Genomic DNA, 14,830 nt, shown 5'->3' with positions numbered 1-14,830 from the left:
TGTCTACCACTGGTCTCCTAGTATTTAGCCCAGTGGCTAGCACGGTAGCACCAATATTACTGATGGACTAACAGCTTAAAGTTCAGAACCTTGCCCCAGGGATGCCACCAGCTGTCCTCAGGATGGGTGTGGAAAAAACCCAGTCTATGGTACCTTTTCTATTTCACACGAATTTCTGTTTGAATAAAGGTTTTGAGTAAAAGTCTGAAAGCCACCACTTTTAAGTTTGTTTTAGCTACAAACTGCATATTTCAAACATGGCTGAAATGAGGGCAGAGGGCCGCTGAAACATGACTCCGGAGACTCTTCCACATAACCCGAGACCCCTGTAAGAACCCCGAGGGCCTCACGGTGAAAACTGAAAGCAGTGCTTTACAGCCGACTAGGTATCAAAGTAATAACTTGATTTTTGTTTTCAAATTTGAATAAGGTCTCCAAGTTCCACATACTATTAACACTACCACCTAGAAATAAGATTAAAACTTTCTTTCCGATCTTCATTTTTGGAGAAATTCGTTCATTAGAAACTATCAAGTTAGTTTCTTATACACCAAACCATCCCTTCTTCCAACATACCTTATAAATTACTGCCATACAAACTTTTCTAAATACCAACTTTGTATCACTTTTTTTTTTTTTAAGATTTTATTTATTTATTTGACAGACAGAGATCACAAGTAGGCAGAGAGGCAGGCAGAGAGAGAGGAAGGGAAGCAGGCTCCCCGCCGAGCAGAGAGCCCGACGCGGGACTCGATCCCAGGACCCTGAGATCATGACCTGAGCCGAAGGCAGCGGCTTAACCCACTGAGCCACCCAGGCGCCCCTGTATCACTTTTCTAAATAATTTAAAATGGCTGGGGCAGCTGGGTGGCTCAGTCGGTTAAGCGTGTGCCTTTGGCCCAGATCATGATCTCAGGGTCCCAGGATTGAGTCTCCATCAGGCTCCCTGCTCAGTGGGAAGTCTGCTTCTCCCTCTGCCTCTGCCCTGTTCATTGTCTCTCTCTCAAATAAATAAATAAAATCTTTTAACAAACGAAAACCACTCTATAATTTTGGGGCGCCTGGGTGGCTCAGCTGTTAAGTGTCTACCTTCGGCTCAGGTCATGATCCCAGGGATCAAGCCCCATATGGAACTCCCTCCTCAGCAGGGAGTCTGCTTCTCCCTCACTCACTCCCCCTGCTTGTGTTCCCTCTCTGGCTCTCTCTCTGTCAAATAAATAAATAAAATCTTATAAATAAATAATAAAATAGCTATCAATGCTTAATCCAACCACCACTAACGCTGCAATTTCATTTTCAAGGTCATTAATAATACGGTCCTACCCTCTCTACTTGACTTTATTTGCCATCAACCTTCTCCCCTACTTATACCCAGGCCACTCTCCTTAGTCTTTACTCCCTCCTAGTCTGGGCCTTGCCTGAAAAGCCCTCCTCCATTTATTCCTGTGTAAATACATCTTTACCTGCAAAGACCAGTGAAAGTCTTGATCTTTTTTTATCTCTTACCTCTTATAAATTCATACTTGGGGTTTGAAAACTAAGGGCTGCGGGCAAAATCTGACCTGTTTTTAAAAAGCTTAATGAAAATGCAACAAACTCACAGTCCTTCATTTGCAGTCTCTGGCTGCTATCATACTATAATGGCAGGGTTGAGTAGTTGCAACACACAGCATATGGCTTGCAAGCCTAAAATACTTACTATCTGGCCCTTTACAGAAAAAGATTGCTGGCATCTGGACCATATCATCCAATTTAACACTTCCTCTTTTATAAGTACATATATTGTCATTTCTACTAGAATATAATCCTTATGAAAACAAGAACCCAATTAATATTTTCTGCTTCTTAGAATAAAAATAACCAACCACACCAAACGATTACTGATTTTTATTTGTATTACGAAAAACTGGAAATAATCCTAATGTCTAAGAATGGGTAGGCTAAATAAATTACAATATTTTCTAGGTGACAAAATGTACAGAGCTATTAAAAACATTACTTCAGAAAAAAGTTCATAAAATATTGAGTGGAGAGAAAAGGGAAATTATAAATAAGTATAAAATGATGGCGACTCTAACCAAATCTTGTGGTAGTTCTTAGCAGGGTAAAATGTGTGACCTCTTCTTCCTCTTATTTATTAGTATGTTCTAAACTTCCTACATTTAGTATATATTTTGAAAAAAAATTAAAAGCTAAAAATAGTTTCTAAATGCCTGATTATTAACTTTTAGTCAGGGTCTCAGGTTCTTTTTTTTTTTTTTGACAGAGAGAGAGAATGCATGCACATGTGTGTGAATTATGGGGGCAGAAGAAGAGGGAGAGAATCTTAAGAAGGCTCCATGCCCAGCTTAGAGCACAAAACAGGGCTCCATCTCACGACCCTGAGATCATGACCTGAGTCAAAATCAAGAGTCAGTCACTTAACAAACTGAGCCACCCAGGCAGCCCAGGTTCTAAAAGAATAAATGAGAAATAGACATCTAAATTCACATCAAGCAAAGAGTCTACACTTAACTACAATACATACACATATAGCTACAACTAGTGTTTTTAAGGCCCTTATTGGAATCAGACTCAAAAGAACAGAGTCAATAGCAGGCAAGATTCTCTATGAAATCCTTTTAGTCCCACTACTTTATGAATTATACGTGTATTTATACTATAATACCAGATCACACTAATGCCTAGATCATAAGAACTAAGAATCTCACCAAAGGAGTCTAAAAAATTTAGTAATGGCAAAGATTGTCTTTTCTAACCTCTTTTTTAAAAAAGATGAATTGATATTATGGTTTCACAAAGAATAATATTCTTGCTCAAAAGTTACAAGAGCCCCCAAAGAATTATGAGCAGAACAGAAAATTCCTTATTCTTATGATAATTTTTTTAATGTCTTTTTTTTTTAAGATTTTATTTTATTTTTTTTATTTTTTTTTTATAAATATTTTATTTATTTATTTGACAGAGAGAAATCACAAGTAGGCAGAGAGACAGGCAGAGAGAGAGGAGGAAGCAGGCTCCCTGCTGAGCAGAAAGCCCGACGTGGGGCTCGAACCCAGGACCTGGGATCATGACCTGAGCCGAAGGCAGCGGCTTAACCCACTGAGCCACCCAGGCGCCCCGTTTTTTTAAGATTTTATTTATTTGACAGAGAGAGACACACAGAGAGGGAACACAAGCAGGGGGAGCAGGAGAGGGAGAAGCAGGCTTCCCACCAAGCAGGGAGCCTGATGTGGGCCTTGATCCCAGGACCCTGGGATCATGACCTGAGCTGAAGGCAGCTGCTTAACAACTGAGCCACCCAGGCGCCTCCTCTTATGACAATTTCTAATGCTTACTTATAAATAAATAAAGTATAAAACTGAGTATCATTAACTTGTCAAAATTAAGAGAAAAGAAAAGCCAATTTAAAACTATGAGAACATGGGATGGGGCGCCTGGGTGGCTCAGTGGGTTAAAGCCTCTGCCTTCAGCTCAGGTCATGATCCCAGGGTCCTGGGATCGAGCCCCGCATCAGGCTCTCTGCTCCTCAGGGAGCCTGCTTCCTCCTCTCTCTCTGCCTGCCTCTCTGCCTACTTCTGATCTCTCTCTGTCAAATAAATAAAATCTTAAAAAAAAAAAAAAAAAAAAAAAAAAAAACTATGAGAACATGGGGCGCCTGGGGGGCTCAGTCAGTTGAGTGTCCAATTTTTGGTTTCGGCTCAGGTCATGATCTCATGGCTTATGAGATCAAGCCTTGTGTTGGGCTCTGCACTCAGTGGGGAGTCTGCTTGAAGATTCTCTCCCTCTGCCACCCCCCCACTCATGAGCATGCACGCACGTGCTTTTTTTTTTTTTTTTTTTGAAGATTTTATTTATTTACTTGACAGACAGAGATCACAAGTAGGCAGAGAGGCAGGGAGAGAGAGAGGGGAAAGCAGACTCCCCGCTGAGCAGAGAGCCTGATGCAGGGCTCTATCCCAGGACCCTGGGATCATGACCTGAGCCGAAGGCAGAGGCTTTAACCCACTGAGCCACCCAGGCGCCCCTAAGTGCTCCTTCTCAAATAAATAAATCTTTAAAAAATAAAGAAAGAACACATGAGAAAAGCTTACAATAAAAAGTGTTTAAGATTGCAACAATTTAAACAACTTCAAAATTAAGTAACTGAACCGACATCTTCCATATAGCTTTACCAATCAGCTTATCAAGTTGATTGAAAAGCTCCCAGAAAATGAAAGTTATTAACCTGTTTTAAAAGCAATATAATCCATTTTACTGAGATTACAACAGAACATTCAAACAGGGCTAATCTCATGGAGAGAAAACTAAGGAAGATATACTACACTCTCTGCTCCGAAGTGCTGCATAATTTTATAAATAAACTTCTACTGAAAACATTAGCCTGATTAAAAAAAAAGTGCTAAAAATGTGTTATCTTTGTAATTATCAATCTGTATTTAAATGGAAAGTGTTTTTATAATACTGGAGTTTAGGAAACAAACCAAAAAAGAAATTAGGAATATAACAATGGTGCTTCATATTAAACATTTAGGCTCTGGTCAAATTATCCATATTTTCTCCTTCTGGTCACTGCTAAAAAAGAAAATAAAAGGTGAAAAGAATACAAAGAGAGATATTCACGATGTCAACTCTTGTCAACTAACCCCTAGGGATTACACATGCAAAAGCAATGTCAGATTTTCACTACCATGTTCTTAACTGGAAAAACATCTAAGAATCTTCCATATAAGAAGACATGTAAGAATTCACTGGGAGAACGTATGGTTTTGTTCCTCCCCAGATCTGCATTGACAGCTCGAGGCGATGAAATCTACCTGTAGGGATTTTCAGAAAGCTAACTATATACTTAAGAGCCATCTGAATTTCCTTTTCCCTAAACTATATGCTCATATCCCTTGTCCATTTTTCTACCGGGTTATTGATTTATAGATGCTCTTTACACACTAGAAATTAGTCACTTAAAACGTGAGCTACAAATACATTGCTGGCAGATATTATCTATCAAATTAAAAGGAAAAAATTACAAATTGCAAAAAGACAACAACAACAAAAAAGATGAAGATGTGAGATGCTCTGGTCGGAGAAGCAACATTCTATTACCGATTGAGAAAGCCGAATTCTAATCTCAGATCTATTACAGACAAGCAAGTCATTTAGTCTATGTAAGTAAGATTCCTTTTACACAAAACAGGGAAAATAACTGCCCAGTATCCAGTATATATAGTTATGTTAAAAATAAAGTAAGGGCACCTGAGTGCTCATTCGGTTAACTGTCCAACCCTTCTGTTTCAGCTCAGGTCATGGTCGCCACGCTGGGCTAGGTGCTCAGTGTAGAGCGTGCTAGAGATTCTCTCTCTCACTCTCCCTGCACCCCTTCTTCTGCTTGCATGTGTGCTATCTCTCTCTAAAATAAATAAACTCTTTAAACAATCAATCAATAAATAAATAAAGTGAAAGTGGTATGGAAAAATAAGTATACAGACATTAAAACATCAGTTTCTGGGGGGTGCCTGAGTGGCTCAGTTGGTTAAGCATCTGCCTTTGACTCAGGTCATGATCCCAGGATCCTGGGATCGAGCCCCACATTGGGCTCCCTACTCAACAGGGAGCCTGCTTTTCCCTCTCCCCCTGCTGCTCCCCCTGCCTGTGTTCTCTCTCTCTCTCACAAATAAATAAAATCTTTTTTTTAAATCAGTTTTTGTTTTAAAACAAAATAGAAAATAGATAGTGTCAAAATATATGTATACACACATGTCCTCAATAAATATTTATTGAATTTAATTCTTCTTTTTCTTTGCTCAGGATGGAGCCCAATGTGGGGCTTAAAATGAAGACCCTGAGATCAAGACCTCAGATAAATCAAGAGTTGGATGCTCAACCGACTGAGCTAATCAGGCACCCCTGAATTTAACATACCTAATTTGAAACTTAAAAACACTAGTATCTAGGGAATAAAATATTCTGCTATTTAAAATAAGTCAAAATAGGGCTGCCTCGGTGGCTCAGTCATTAAGCATCTGCCTTCAGCTCAGGTCATGATCCCAGGGTCCTAGGATCAAGCCCCGCATTGGGCTCCCTGTTCACTGGCAAGCCTGCTTCTCCCTCTCCCACTCGCTCTGCTTATATTCCCTCTCTCACTGTCTCTCTCTCTCTCTCTGTCAAATAAATAAATAAAATAAAATAAAAAAGAAATAAAATTTAAAAATAAAAATAAAATAAGTCAAAATTAGCAGCAATTAAGTGGTAAAAAAAACTAAGGGATGAAATTAAAAACAGAGGAGAACTTTCTTTTGTGGCCACACTACTTTTAACATCTTGATAATCGTGCCTTTTATAAAAAGCAAGTTGTGGCGTGCCACCTAGTGGTTATGTGGGGATTTTGCCATAGTTGTACTAAATAGAATATTAAAAAATTTTAGACAAGAGAAACATGGGGGTGACGTGTTGGGGGAGAGGAGCAGGGAGTGGAACCTCCATTATTACTATCTCTCTTTATAAAAGTTCCTATTTGCTTAAAAAACTTCTCTAAACTATTATTTAATGACTTTAAAAAAATTTTTGTGCATTTTTTAAGTGAGTAAGGCATTTCCATAAATTTGGCTATTATCTATATTTCTAAGAAAGATATGTAAAAATATATAGCCAGTAAAGAGTAATATGAGATAATCTGGGTCTTACACACAAAGTGGCTTTTAAAAATCTGTGTACAGGGACGCCTGGGTGGCTCAGTTGGTTAAGCGGCTGCCTTCGGCTCAGGTCATGATCCCAGCGTCCTGGGATCGAGTCCCACATCGGGCTCCTTGCTGGGCAGGGAACCTGCTTCTCCCTCTGCCTCTGCCTGCCTCTCTGTCTGCCTGTGCTCGCTCGCTCTCACTCCCTCTGTCCCTGACAAATAAATAAATAAAATCTTTAAAAAAAAAAAAAAATCTGTGTACAGGGGCGTCTGGTTGGCTCAGTGGGTTAAAGCCTCTGCCTTCAGCTCAGGTCATGATCTCAGAGTCCTGGGATCGAGCCCCACATCAGGTTCTCTGCTCAAGCAGGGAGCCTGCTTCCTCCTCTCTCTCTCTGCCTGCCTTTCTGCCTACTTGTGATCTCTGTCTATCAAATAAATAAATAAAAATCTTTAAAAAAATTTTTTTTAATAAATAAATAAATAAAAATCTGTGTACAAAATAGCAAATACTTATAACCATTCTCAGCAGAGTACCAGGAGTCCATTATCAAAAGGTGCTTATGGCAAGTTCTTAAATAGCAGGATAACCCTGGTATAGAGTATTATATACTCATCTGCTGAATTGTTAAAAACATTTTTCATATCCGGAGACCGAAGAGTCCACGTTATTACTCTTAATTAAAAACGCTAATATTTTAGAAAGTGGAATTTATCAATATTTGAAAGAGGCATTACATTTGACCAAGAAATTCTACTTCTTGGGGTTTATCAAAAAAAAAAACCCTCACATTAGTACAAAGACACATGTGCACTACTGATGAGACTTCATATAGGAAAAGGCCATTTGGTAGAATCTACTAAATATGTGCACACTCTTTCACATGGAAATTTTACCATGAAGGATTCTTCTAGAAAAATACACAGGCCTATAAAAGAATATCTGATGTAGCACTTTTGTGACAGTAAAAAATCAGAAACAACGGAAGTGCCTATGAATAATCCAAGTAGGGAAATAAATGTTTCCATATTACGGAACAACATAGTCATTTGAAAAGGTTTCAAATGTGGGTGGCTCAGTCAGTTAAGCAGCTGCCTTTTAGCTCAGGTCATGATCCCAGGGTCCTAGGATCGAGCCCCATGTCCTGTCAGGCTCCCTGCTCAGCGGGGAGTCTGCTTCTCCCTCTGCCTGCCACTCCCCCTGCTTGTGCACTTGCGCGCTCTCTCTGTCAAATAAATAATCTTTAAAAAAAGAAAGAAAAGATTTGACTAGATGTGCACTCTGATGTACTGCAAAAGGAAGAAAGACATGGATACACTAAGTATCACATATTGTTCAGTGGGACCAGAGACAATAGAGGGAGTTAAAAATATATAAGCAATATATATATATAAATATATATAAGCTAAAGTGGTATCTGAGTGTTTGTTTTTTTTTATAAAGACTTCTTTTTTAATTTATTTGACAGACAGAGATCACAAGTAGAGAGAGAGAGAGAGAGGAGGAAGCAGGCTCCCTGCTGAGCAGAGAGCACGATGCACGGCTTGATCTCAGGAACCCGGGATCATGACCTGAGCCGAAAGCAGAGGCTTTAACCCACTGAGCCACCCAGGCTATTATGAGAAGATAGTATTCATGTACTATCTTCTTAATTTTAGAAAATTAAACATTCTTGGGACGCCTGGGTGGCTCAGTTGGTTAAGCAGCTGCCTTCGGCTCAGGTCATGATCCCAGCGTCCTGGGATCGAGTCCCACATCGGGCTCCTTGCTCATCAGGGAGCCTGCTTCTCCCTCTGCCTCTGCCTTCCATTCTGTCTGCCTATGCTTGCTCTCTCTCCCTCTCTCTCTCTGACAAATAAATAAATAAAATCTTTAAAAAAAAAAAAAAAGAAAATTAAACATTCTTCCTTGACTTTAGAGCAGACCTTTAATGATTCCATAAAGACTCATTTATTAAGATTTGCTTCGCCATGGGATGGAAAAGGGATTTTTTTTTTTAATTTAAAGAAACCAATCACTAAAACAGAAAAGATGAGAAATCTATCCAGTTCTACCTGCTTCTAATGTGTCTGGTTCGTCTGGTCTTTGGGCGATCTGTAAGTAATACAACAGAGAGCCATAGAGGTGTGTCCTCACTCGCTGGAATCCGCCACCTAAGGAGATATACAGTAAAAACCTTTCTTCAGATTAAAGTTAAAACAAATATAAAAGATATAATTTATAAGAACTTTAGATGAAAAAAACCTGTCTTCAAAATGAAGTCCAAGAGCTTCTTCAATATGATGTGAAGTGAAGAATCTCCAATAGAAGCAAAACCCACCACTGGGTTCTCTGCTGGAGGAGGGGAGGCGAAAGAACTATCAAGCATAAAAGCACAATGGGTCTCTCCGGGTCCCAAGACTAATGGTTGCTTCTGTTCCGTGCGAACAGCTTGGCTTAGGTGAGCAGTCAGGGTGAACACAGCACCTGCCACCACTGGCATTAACTCCTGGGCTGCTTCGTCATCCAGTATCTCAAAGCAGAAAGACAAATCAGAGTGAGGACTCTGCTTTCAGCTACAGTCATTAGCAGGCTTTACATGCATTTAGCTTTTCAACTACCGTAAGAACGTAAGAATGGAATGGCACTGTTCAAAGAAAACAAAAACTAATATATAGAAAGAAATTTAAACACGATGCTGGTAAACACGTGCTCCTAACCAGAAGGGATTCCTATCAACATTCCTTAGGTTTTTTTAATGTACATTCACGTAAATGGCCTCACAACCAGTGACCCATCCAGTATGTCCGGGATGGGATCTATCCCTATGCATCTTTAAAAAGCTCCCTAGATAATTCTGATACACACTTGGGTTGAGAGCCACTACTGTACAGAAGCCTTTTTCAGGGGAAGTTTTAACAATGGCAGTGTGCAACTATTTATTCCTAATAGAAAAGGGGGGAGAAAAGGATGGTGGCAAACTGTGTTTAGATGGTATACAAATATTTGTTCAGCAATATAGGAAGTAATCATGAAGTAAGAAAGTTTAGGAAGCAATTTAGGAAGTATGTCACCTTGTCATGCACGTCTTGTAAAATATCACGAATAATCAGTTGTCGATCCTCTGCCTGAATGAGGTCCTGGGGACAAGCGGTCAGTATAATTTCCACCAGCTGCCTCCATGACTCTAAAACATGCCGTTTTGCATGAAGACACTGCAGCAATTTGTTTCTTCCTACCACATACTGAAGTATAGTGCTGATTTCCTAAAGCCACAGAAATTGAATCACAAGGTTACCGCATGGGCAAATGATATCTTTTATCAACCAGAGTCTTTTTTTTTTTTTTTTTAATTTATTGGGGCACCTGGGTGGCTTAGTTGGATAAATGTCTAATTTCAGCTCAGGTCATGATCTTGGGGTCCTGGGATCAGGCCCCACGTCAAAGTCCTCACTCAGAGGGGAGTCTGCTTCTCCTTCCTCCTCTCCCTCTGCCTCACCCCCACTCATGCTTGAGGGTGTTTCTCAAATAAAGTCTTTTAAAAAAATAAAATTTATCTTTTTAAAATTATTTTATTTTAAATATTTTTAAAATTTAAATTCAATTAATTCACATACAGTGTATTACTGGTTTCATAGGTACACGTCTGTGATTCATCAGCCTTATGTAATACCCAGGGCTCATTACAACACATATCCTCCTTAATGTCCATCACGCAGTTACCCCATCCCTCCTCCCCTCTACCCTCCAGCAACCCTCAGTTCATTTATCTTTTTTAGTGATCTCTATATCCAATGTGGGCCTCAAACTTCATGACCCTGAGACCAAGTTGCACACTCCTCCAGCTGAGCTAGGCTGAGTCCCAGCGGAGTCCTATTTTTAACTCTGTCCATTCTTCTGAATACACTTATAGTATACTTTGGAAACCTTCCACGTGCATGTCAATAAGCTGAGGCAGTATGGGTAGAAATTAGCTTTTTAACCCCATCTTCTTTTTGTATTATCTACTTAGACTTACTGTGGAGCACCAGAATTGCCTATAACTCAAGGTCAAGGGCATGTTTCCCTGACACATCTTTTATTTCTTTGCCTCTTGCTTTGGCCTAGCCAGCTGTGTGTCCATATACATGATTCTTCCCACCTGACCTCTTACCCATTCCTCCCCACCTGTGATGACAAATGACTCTCTCTTCCCTGACAGAGAGCAAGGGAAGTCTAGTACGCAATATGGACAGGCTGCAAATCCTTAACAAGTATAGCAGAAAAAGATGTTATTCCCTCTGGCATCCAGATGTTAACTTTGGTTTAGAGTATCAACGTTTTAAAATCAAAATGAAAGATTCCATTAATGTTTAATTTTAAATAGTTTACTTATTAATCAACTACAAGTCAATTTACTGTTTTGTTTTCAAACTGGCAGTTAAGTCGTTAAAAAAGGTTAAAACTAACATATACTCAACAGGGCTTACCTCCATTAGCAGAGGTCGCTGTCCTATGGCTGCCATACCCTGAAGGGCATTTACTTCAGCTACAAGAACCCTATGGAGAAGCTATATAATTGAGAAAAGAGAAAAATCAGACTACTGCAGACACTGACAGAACAATACCTCTAGATTACTATAAACTACCCTAGAGGGAAAAGTTTTGGATACCTTTACATACCATCTTCAAGTGGCACTGTCTAGTTTCTAGTTACAAACTTTATATATCCCTCACATTACTAAGTGGTACCAAACAGCCTCTGTAGCAGATCAGTTTGTGCAAATGCCCTTGGATATCTTCTTCCTACTAGTGAGGCCGTTACCTGGTAGAGAATTAAATAGCTAAAACCATTCCACAGCTGGGCAGCGTGACTGCTCTCAGGAAGGTGATGGGAAACCTTTTAAAGAGGTAAAGTTAGGGGGCACCTGGGTGGCTCAGTGGGTTAAGCCTCTGCCTTCGGCTCAGGTCATGATCTCAGGGTCCTGGGATTGAGCCCTGCATTGGGCTCTCTGCTCAGCAGGGAGGCTGCTTCCCCGCTCCCTCTCTCTCTGCCTGCCTCTCTGCCTACTTGTGATCTCTGTCTGTCAAATAAATAAATAAAATCTTAAAAAAAAAAAAAAAGAGGTAAAGTTAGGGTGGCTTATTCAGTTTCATTTCCCAGCTATTTGAAAAATGAAAGCCACAGCCCAATAAACCAATATCCTTATCAGAAAACAACTGTATAGCTCTATTTTTGTCCGATGACTCAAAGTCAGAAGCACTTGATACTGCACACACTTCAGACTAATCCTCACCTTGACATTGCAGACTGTCTGTCCCTGTAAATTCTTGTGTTCACAGTTAGCAATAACTTGTTCGATCTGGGCCCGATCAAAGAAATCTAACTGCAAGGCTCAGGATCTCCTGACTGAAGTCAATCGAGTCAAGAATACTTAAAATTTTTCGACGTACTAGAAAAAAAATAAAAAGTAGTTCAGTTTTACTTGGGACCATCAGGAGAAGAGCAAACCATTGTACTCAGCTCACGCCCAAAGGCAGTGAGTGCTATGTTCGAGCAAGTCCAGCAACAGAAGACTGGGTTGAAATCTAAATTTGACTTTATTTCTAATATACCCATTTACAAAAACATTTTTTCCATTCATTCATCCTAGTTTTAAAAAAATTATTTCTGAATGGCAAATAATCCTTTCCAAAGCTTTTCTATACCAGTTCAGAATTTGCAGATACAGGAGTAATAATTACCTTCTGAAATTTTAAGCAATTTAATATATACCTATAAAGTCGTTACAGATTCAAAGGGCTTTACCTTTTGTAGCAGTGTCAAAGTGAAGGAACCCAGAGACAGACCTATTTTCATCTTCTATTCCTCCTTCACCATCTGTTAGAGCGTCAATAATAGCAGATTAGGAAAAGAATAACACACTTGTAACATTTATTTGGAAATAACAAACATAAAGTATTTCTTTTCTAGGTCACTGCTGCTAGGTCAAAGAGCCCTCTGCAAAAGGATAATTGAAATGCAGAGATGATGAGAACTTACCAACAACATTCATCTAATTCTTTCCGTCCCTAGGAGATCCACTTCACAATTGTAAAGAGGATAATCAGAACTCCCAAAGAGGCAGGACCCAATCATGCCAGTGAGATGATTAGAAAAGCTTATGCTTAATTTGCATGCATAAGACACATTAAAATATCATGGGTCATGCTGGCTCAGTGTGACACACTCCACTGAATATTTGTGGATATGAATATAGCAGAAAGTGGATGCTTCAAACAATAATAAAATGACAATTATGGGATGACTTTAAAATTCTGTGTTTTAAGGAAGAAAATTGTAAAGACAGAAGAACTTATTTGGCCTACAATTACATGCTAAGCACAAGACCTTTGTGCTCGCATTCACACAGACCAGTCAGCAGCACAATAAAACAAATGCCAACGCATACACGCTGACCTGAGTATGGTTTCACGGGCATGTCATCCAGTAAGAGGTGCAGGAGCCTCTGGGTATGTGACCGTTGACGATTCAGAGAAGTTACCCTTAGTTCTATGGAGGCAGTTTTCATTAACCATGACATCTGGTTCAGCATAGACATTTCATACTCTGCAAGTTACATAGAGATTTGGTATCACAGAGTAGTAACACAGGATCGTAACAGACCTAAATTCTGTAACTCATCAGGTATTTTTCGAGGTAACACAGTCAATAACTTCTGAAACCTGCCATCATAATAATTTATCACTCTAAGGAAATTAAAAAAGCAAAAACAGATGCTAAGAGAGAAAAAATAAACAAGTATATGTCTATAAAAGATAAGCCAAAGCAAATGAAGAATACAAGATAATCCATTACCAGATCCATCCAAGATAATTCCATTACCAGAATTTTACAGAGATCTACAGAATTAAAAGTCTGTCCTATTTGAACATTAATATGGAATTTCATACTTGAAAAAAATTAATTCTCAAATATATAACTTGTAAAAAAAAAAAAGCCCTAACATACAGTTTGACTTTTATTTTCTAAAACAAATATATAATGCATATTTATATCTCTTAAGATAATACAAGGCCACCTGATTTAACACAGAATTAGTGTTCATCTTACACCATAGCAGTGACTCAAGAGCTACAGCCATGACCCTGAGCCACCCTATGGCTGTGAGCCTCAACAGGGGCCCACAAGGTGACCAAGAACATGAGAAAGCTGAGCCCAGCCACGACAGGCACCTCATCAAGAACACCAAGTTCATGTAGACATAATCCAAGACATGTTGTGGAGCCACTCAAGGTCTCCAAGGGTAAGGGGCTCTCAAGTTCATCAAGAAAAAGGGGGGAACCTTTTTCTTGACACCAACACCAAGAAGATCAGATGAATTTCGCAATGTCCTGGCAGCCACGAGGAAAGCTGCTATCAAGAAGGACCGAGCCCCTCCCTACTCTGGGCATACTAAAACTTTCCAGAAACAAGAACAAAAATGAAACTATATAATTAGGATTGGGAATCACTTAAAGCTTTTGAATCCATATTCTTAATATGCCTGATCTAAAGTCTTAATTTCTAAAAGTATAAATATAAAATACACCAGGGGCGCCTGGGTGGCTCAGTGGGTTAAGCCTCTGCCTTCAGCTCAGGTCATGATCTAAGGTCCTGGGATCGAGCCTCGCATTGGGCTCCTCTCTGCGGGATCCTCTCTGCTCGGCAGGGAGCCTGCTTCCCCCTCTCTCTGCCTGCCCCTCTACCTACTTGTGATCTCTCTCTCTCTCTCCTTCAAATAAATAAATAAAATCTTTAAAATACACCAAATACCACTTACTGCCACCAGCCTTACTGCCAACAGGCAAAACTAGATTCACTTTTAAAAAGACAGATACAGTAATAGATATTAACTTTTCTTCCTAATTAGATAGAAAGAGGGCTTCTTAAAAGCTTGTTATATAAAACTAAATCTTAGGACTAAAATAAGACATGCTTAATAGGAAAATGAAGTGAAAAATATTTGCTATTAGATAATTCCCCAGGGCCTCTCAAACCATCATTCTAAAAAGTAGATTAGTAGCTGATAATTCCTAGTTATAAGAATTTATTATGCAATCTGTGAGCTTACATATCCCAAAACATAAAGATTGATACTAAATAATCTTTAAAAAAACTCCACAGACTACAACTATCTAGATATATATGAATTCAG

General features: G+C 39.3%; 1 protein-coding gene across 1 annotated transcript in view; it reads right to left on the bottom strand.

The window, feature by feature from the left end:
• NUP205 (nucleoporin 205) overlaps positions 1–14,830 on the bottom strand; it is an 85,444-nt gene that overhangs the window by 25,941 nt on the left and 44,673 nt on the right. Inside the window, 8 exon segments of the mRNA XM_047694905.1 lie at positions 8,729–8,827; positions 8,919–9,186; positions 9,728–9,919; positions 11,123–11,203; positions 11,930–12,026; positions 12,028–12,085; positions 12,442–12,513; positions 13,093–13,242. Of these exon segments, the coding sequence (XP_047550861.1) occupies positions 8,729–8,827; positions 8,919–9,186; positions 9,728–9,919; positions 11,123–11,203; positions 11,930–12,026; positions 12,028–12,085; positions 12,442–12,513; positions 13,093–13,242 (1,017 nt within the window).

This window comes from Lutra lutra, chromosome 11 (assembly GCF_902655055.1).
Source record: "Lutra lutra chromosome 11, mLutLut1.2, whole genome shotgun sequence".
NCBI lineage: Eukaryota > Metazoa > Chordata > Mammalia > Carnivora > Mustelidae > Lutra > Lutra lutra.
The sequence above is the reverse complement of the archived record's forward strand: the minus strand, read 5'-3'. Positions and strand labels throughout refer to the sequence as shown.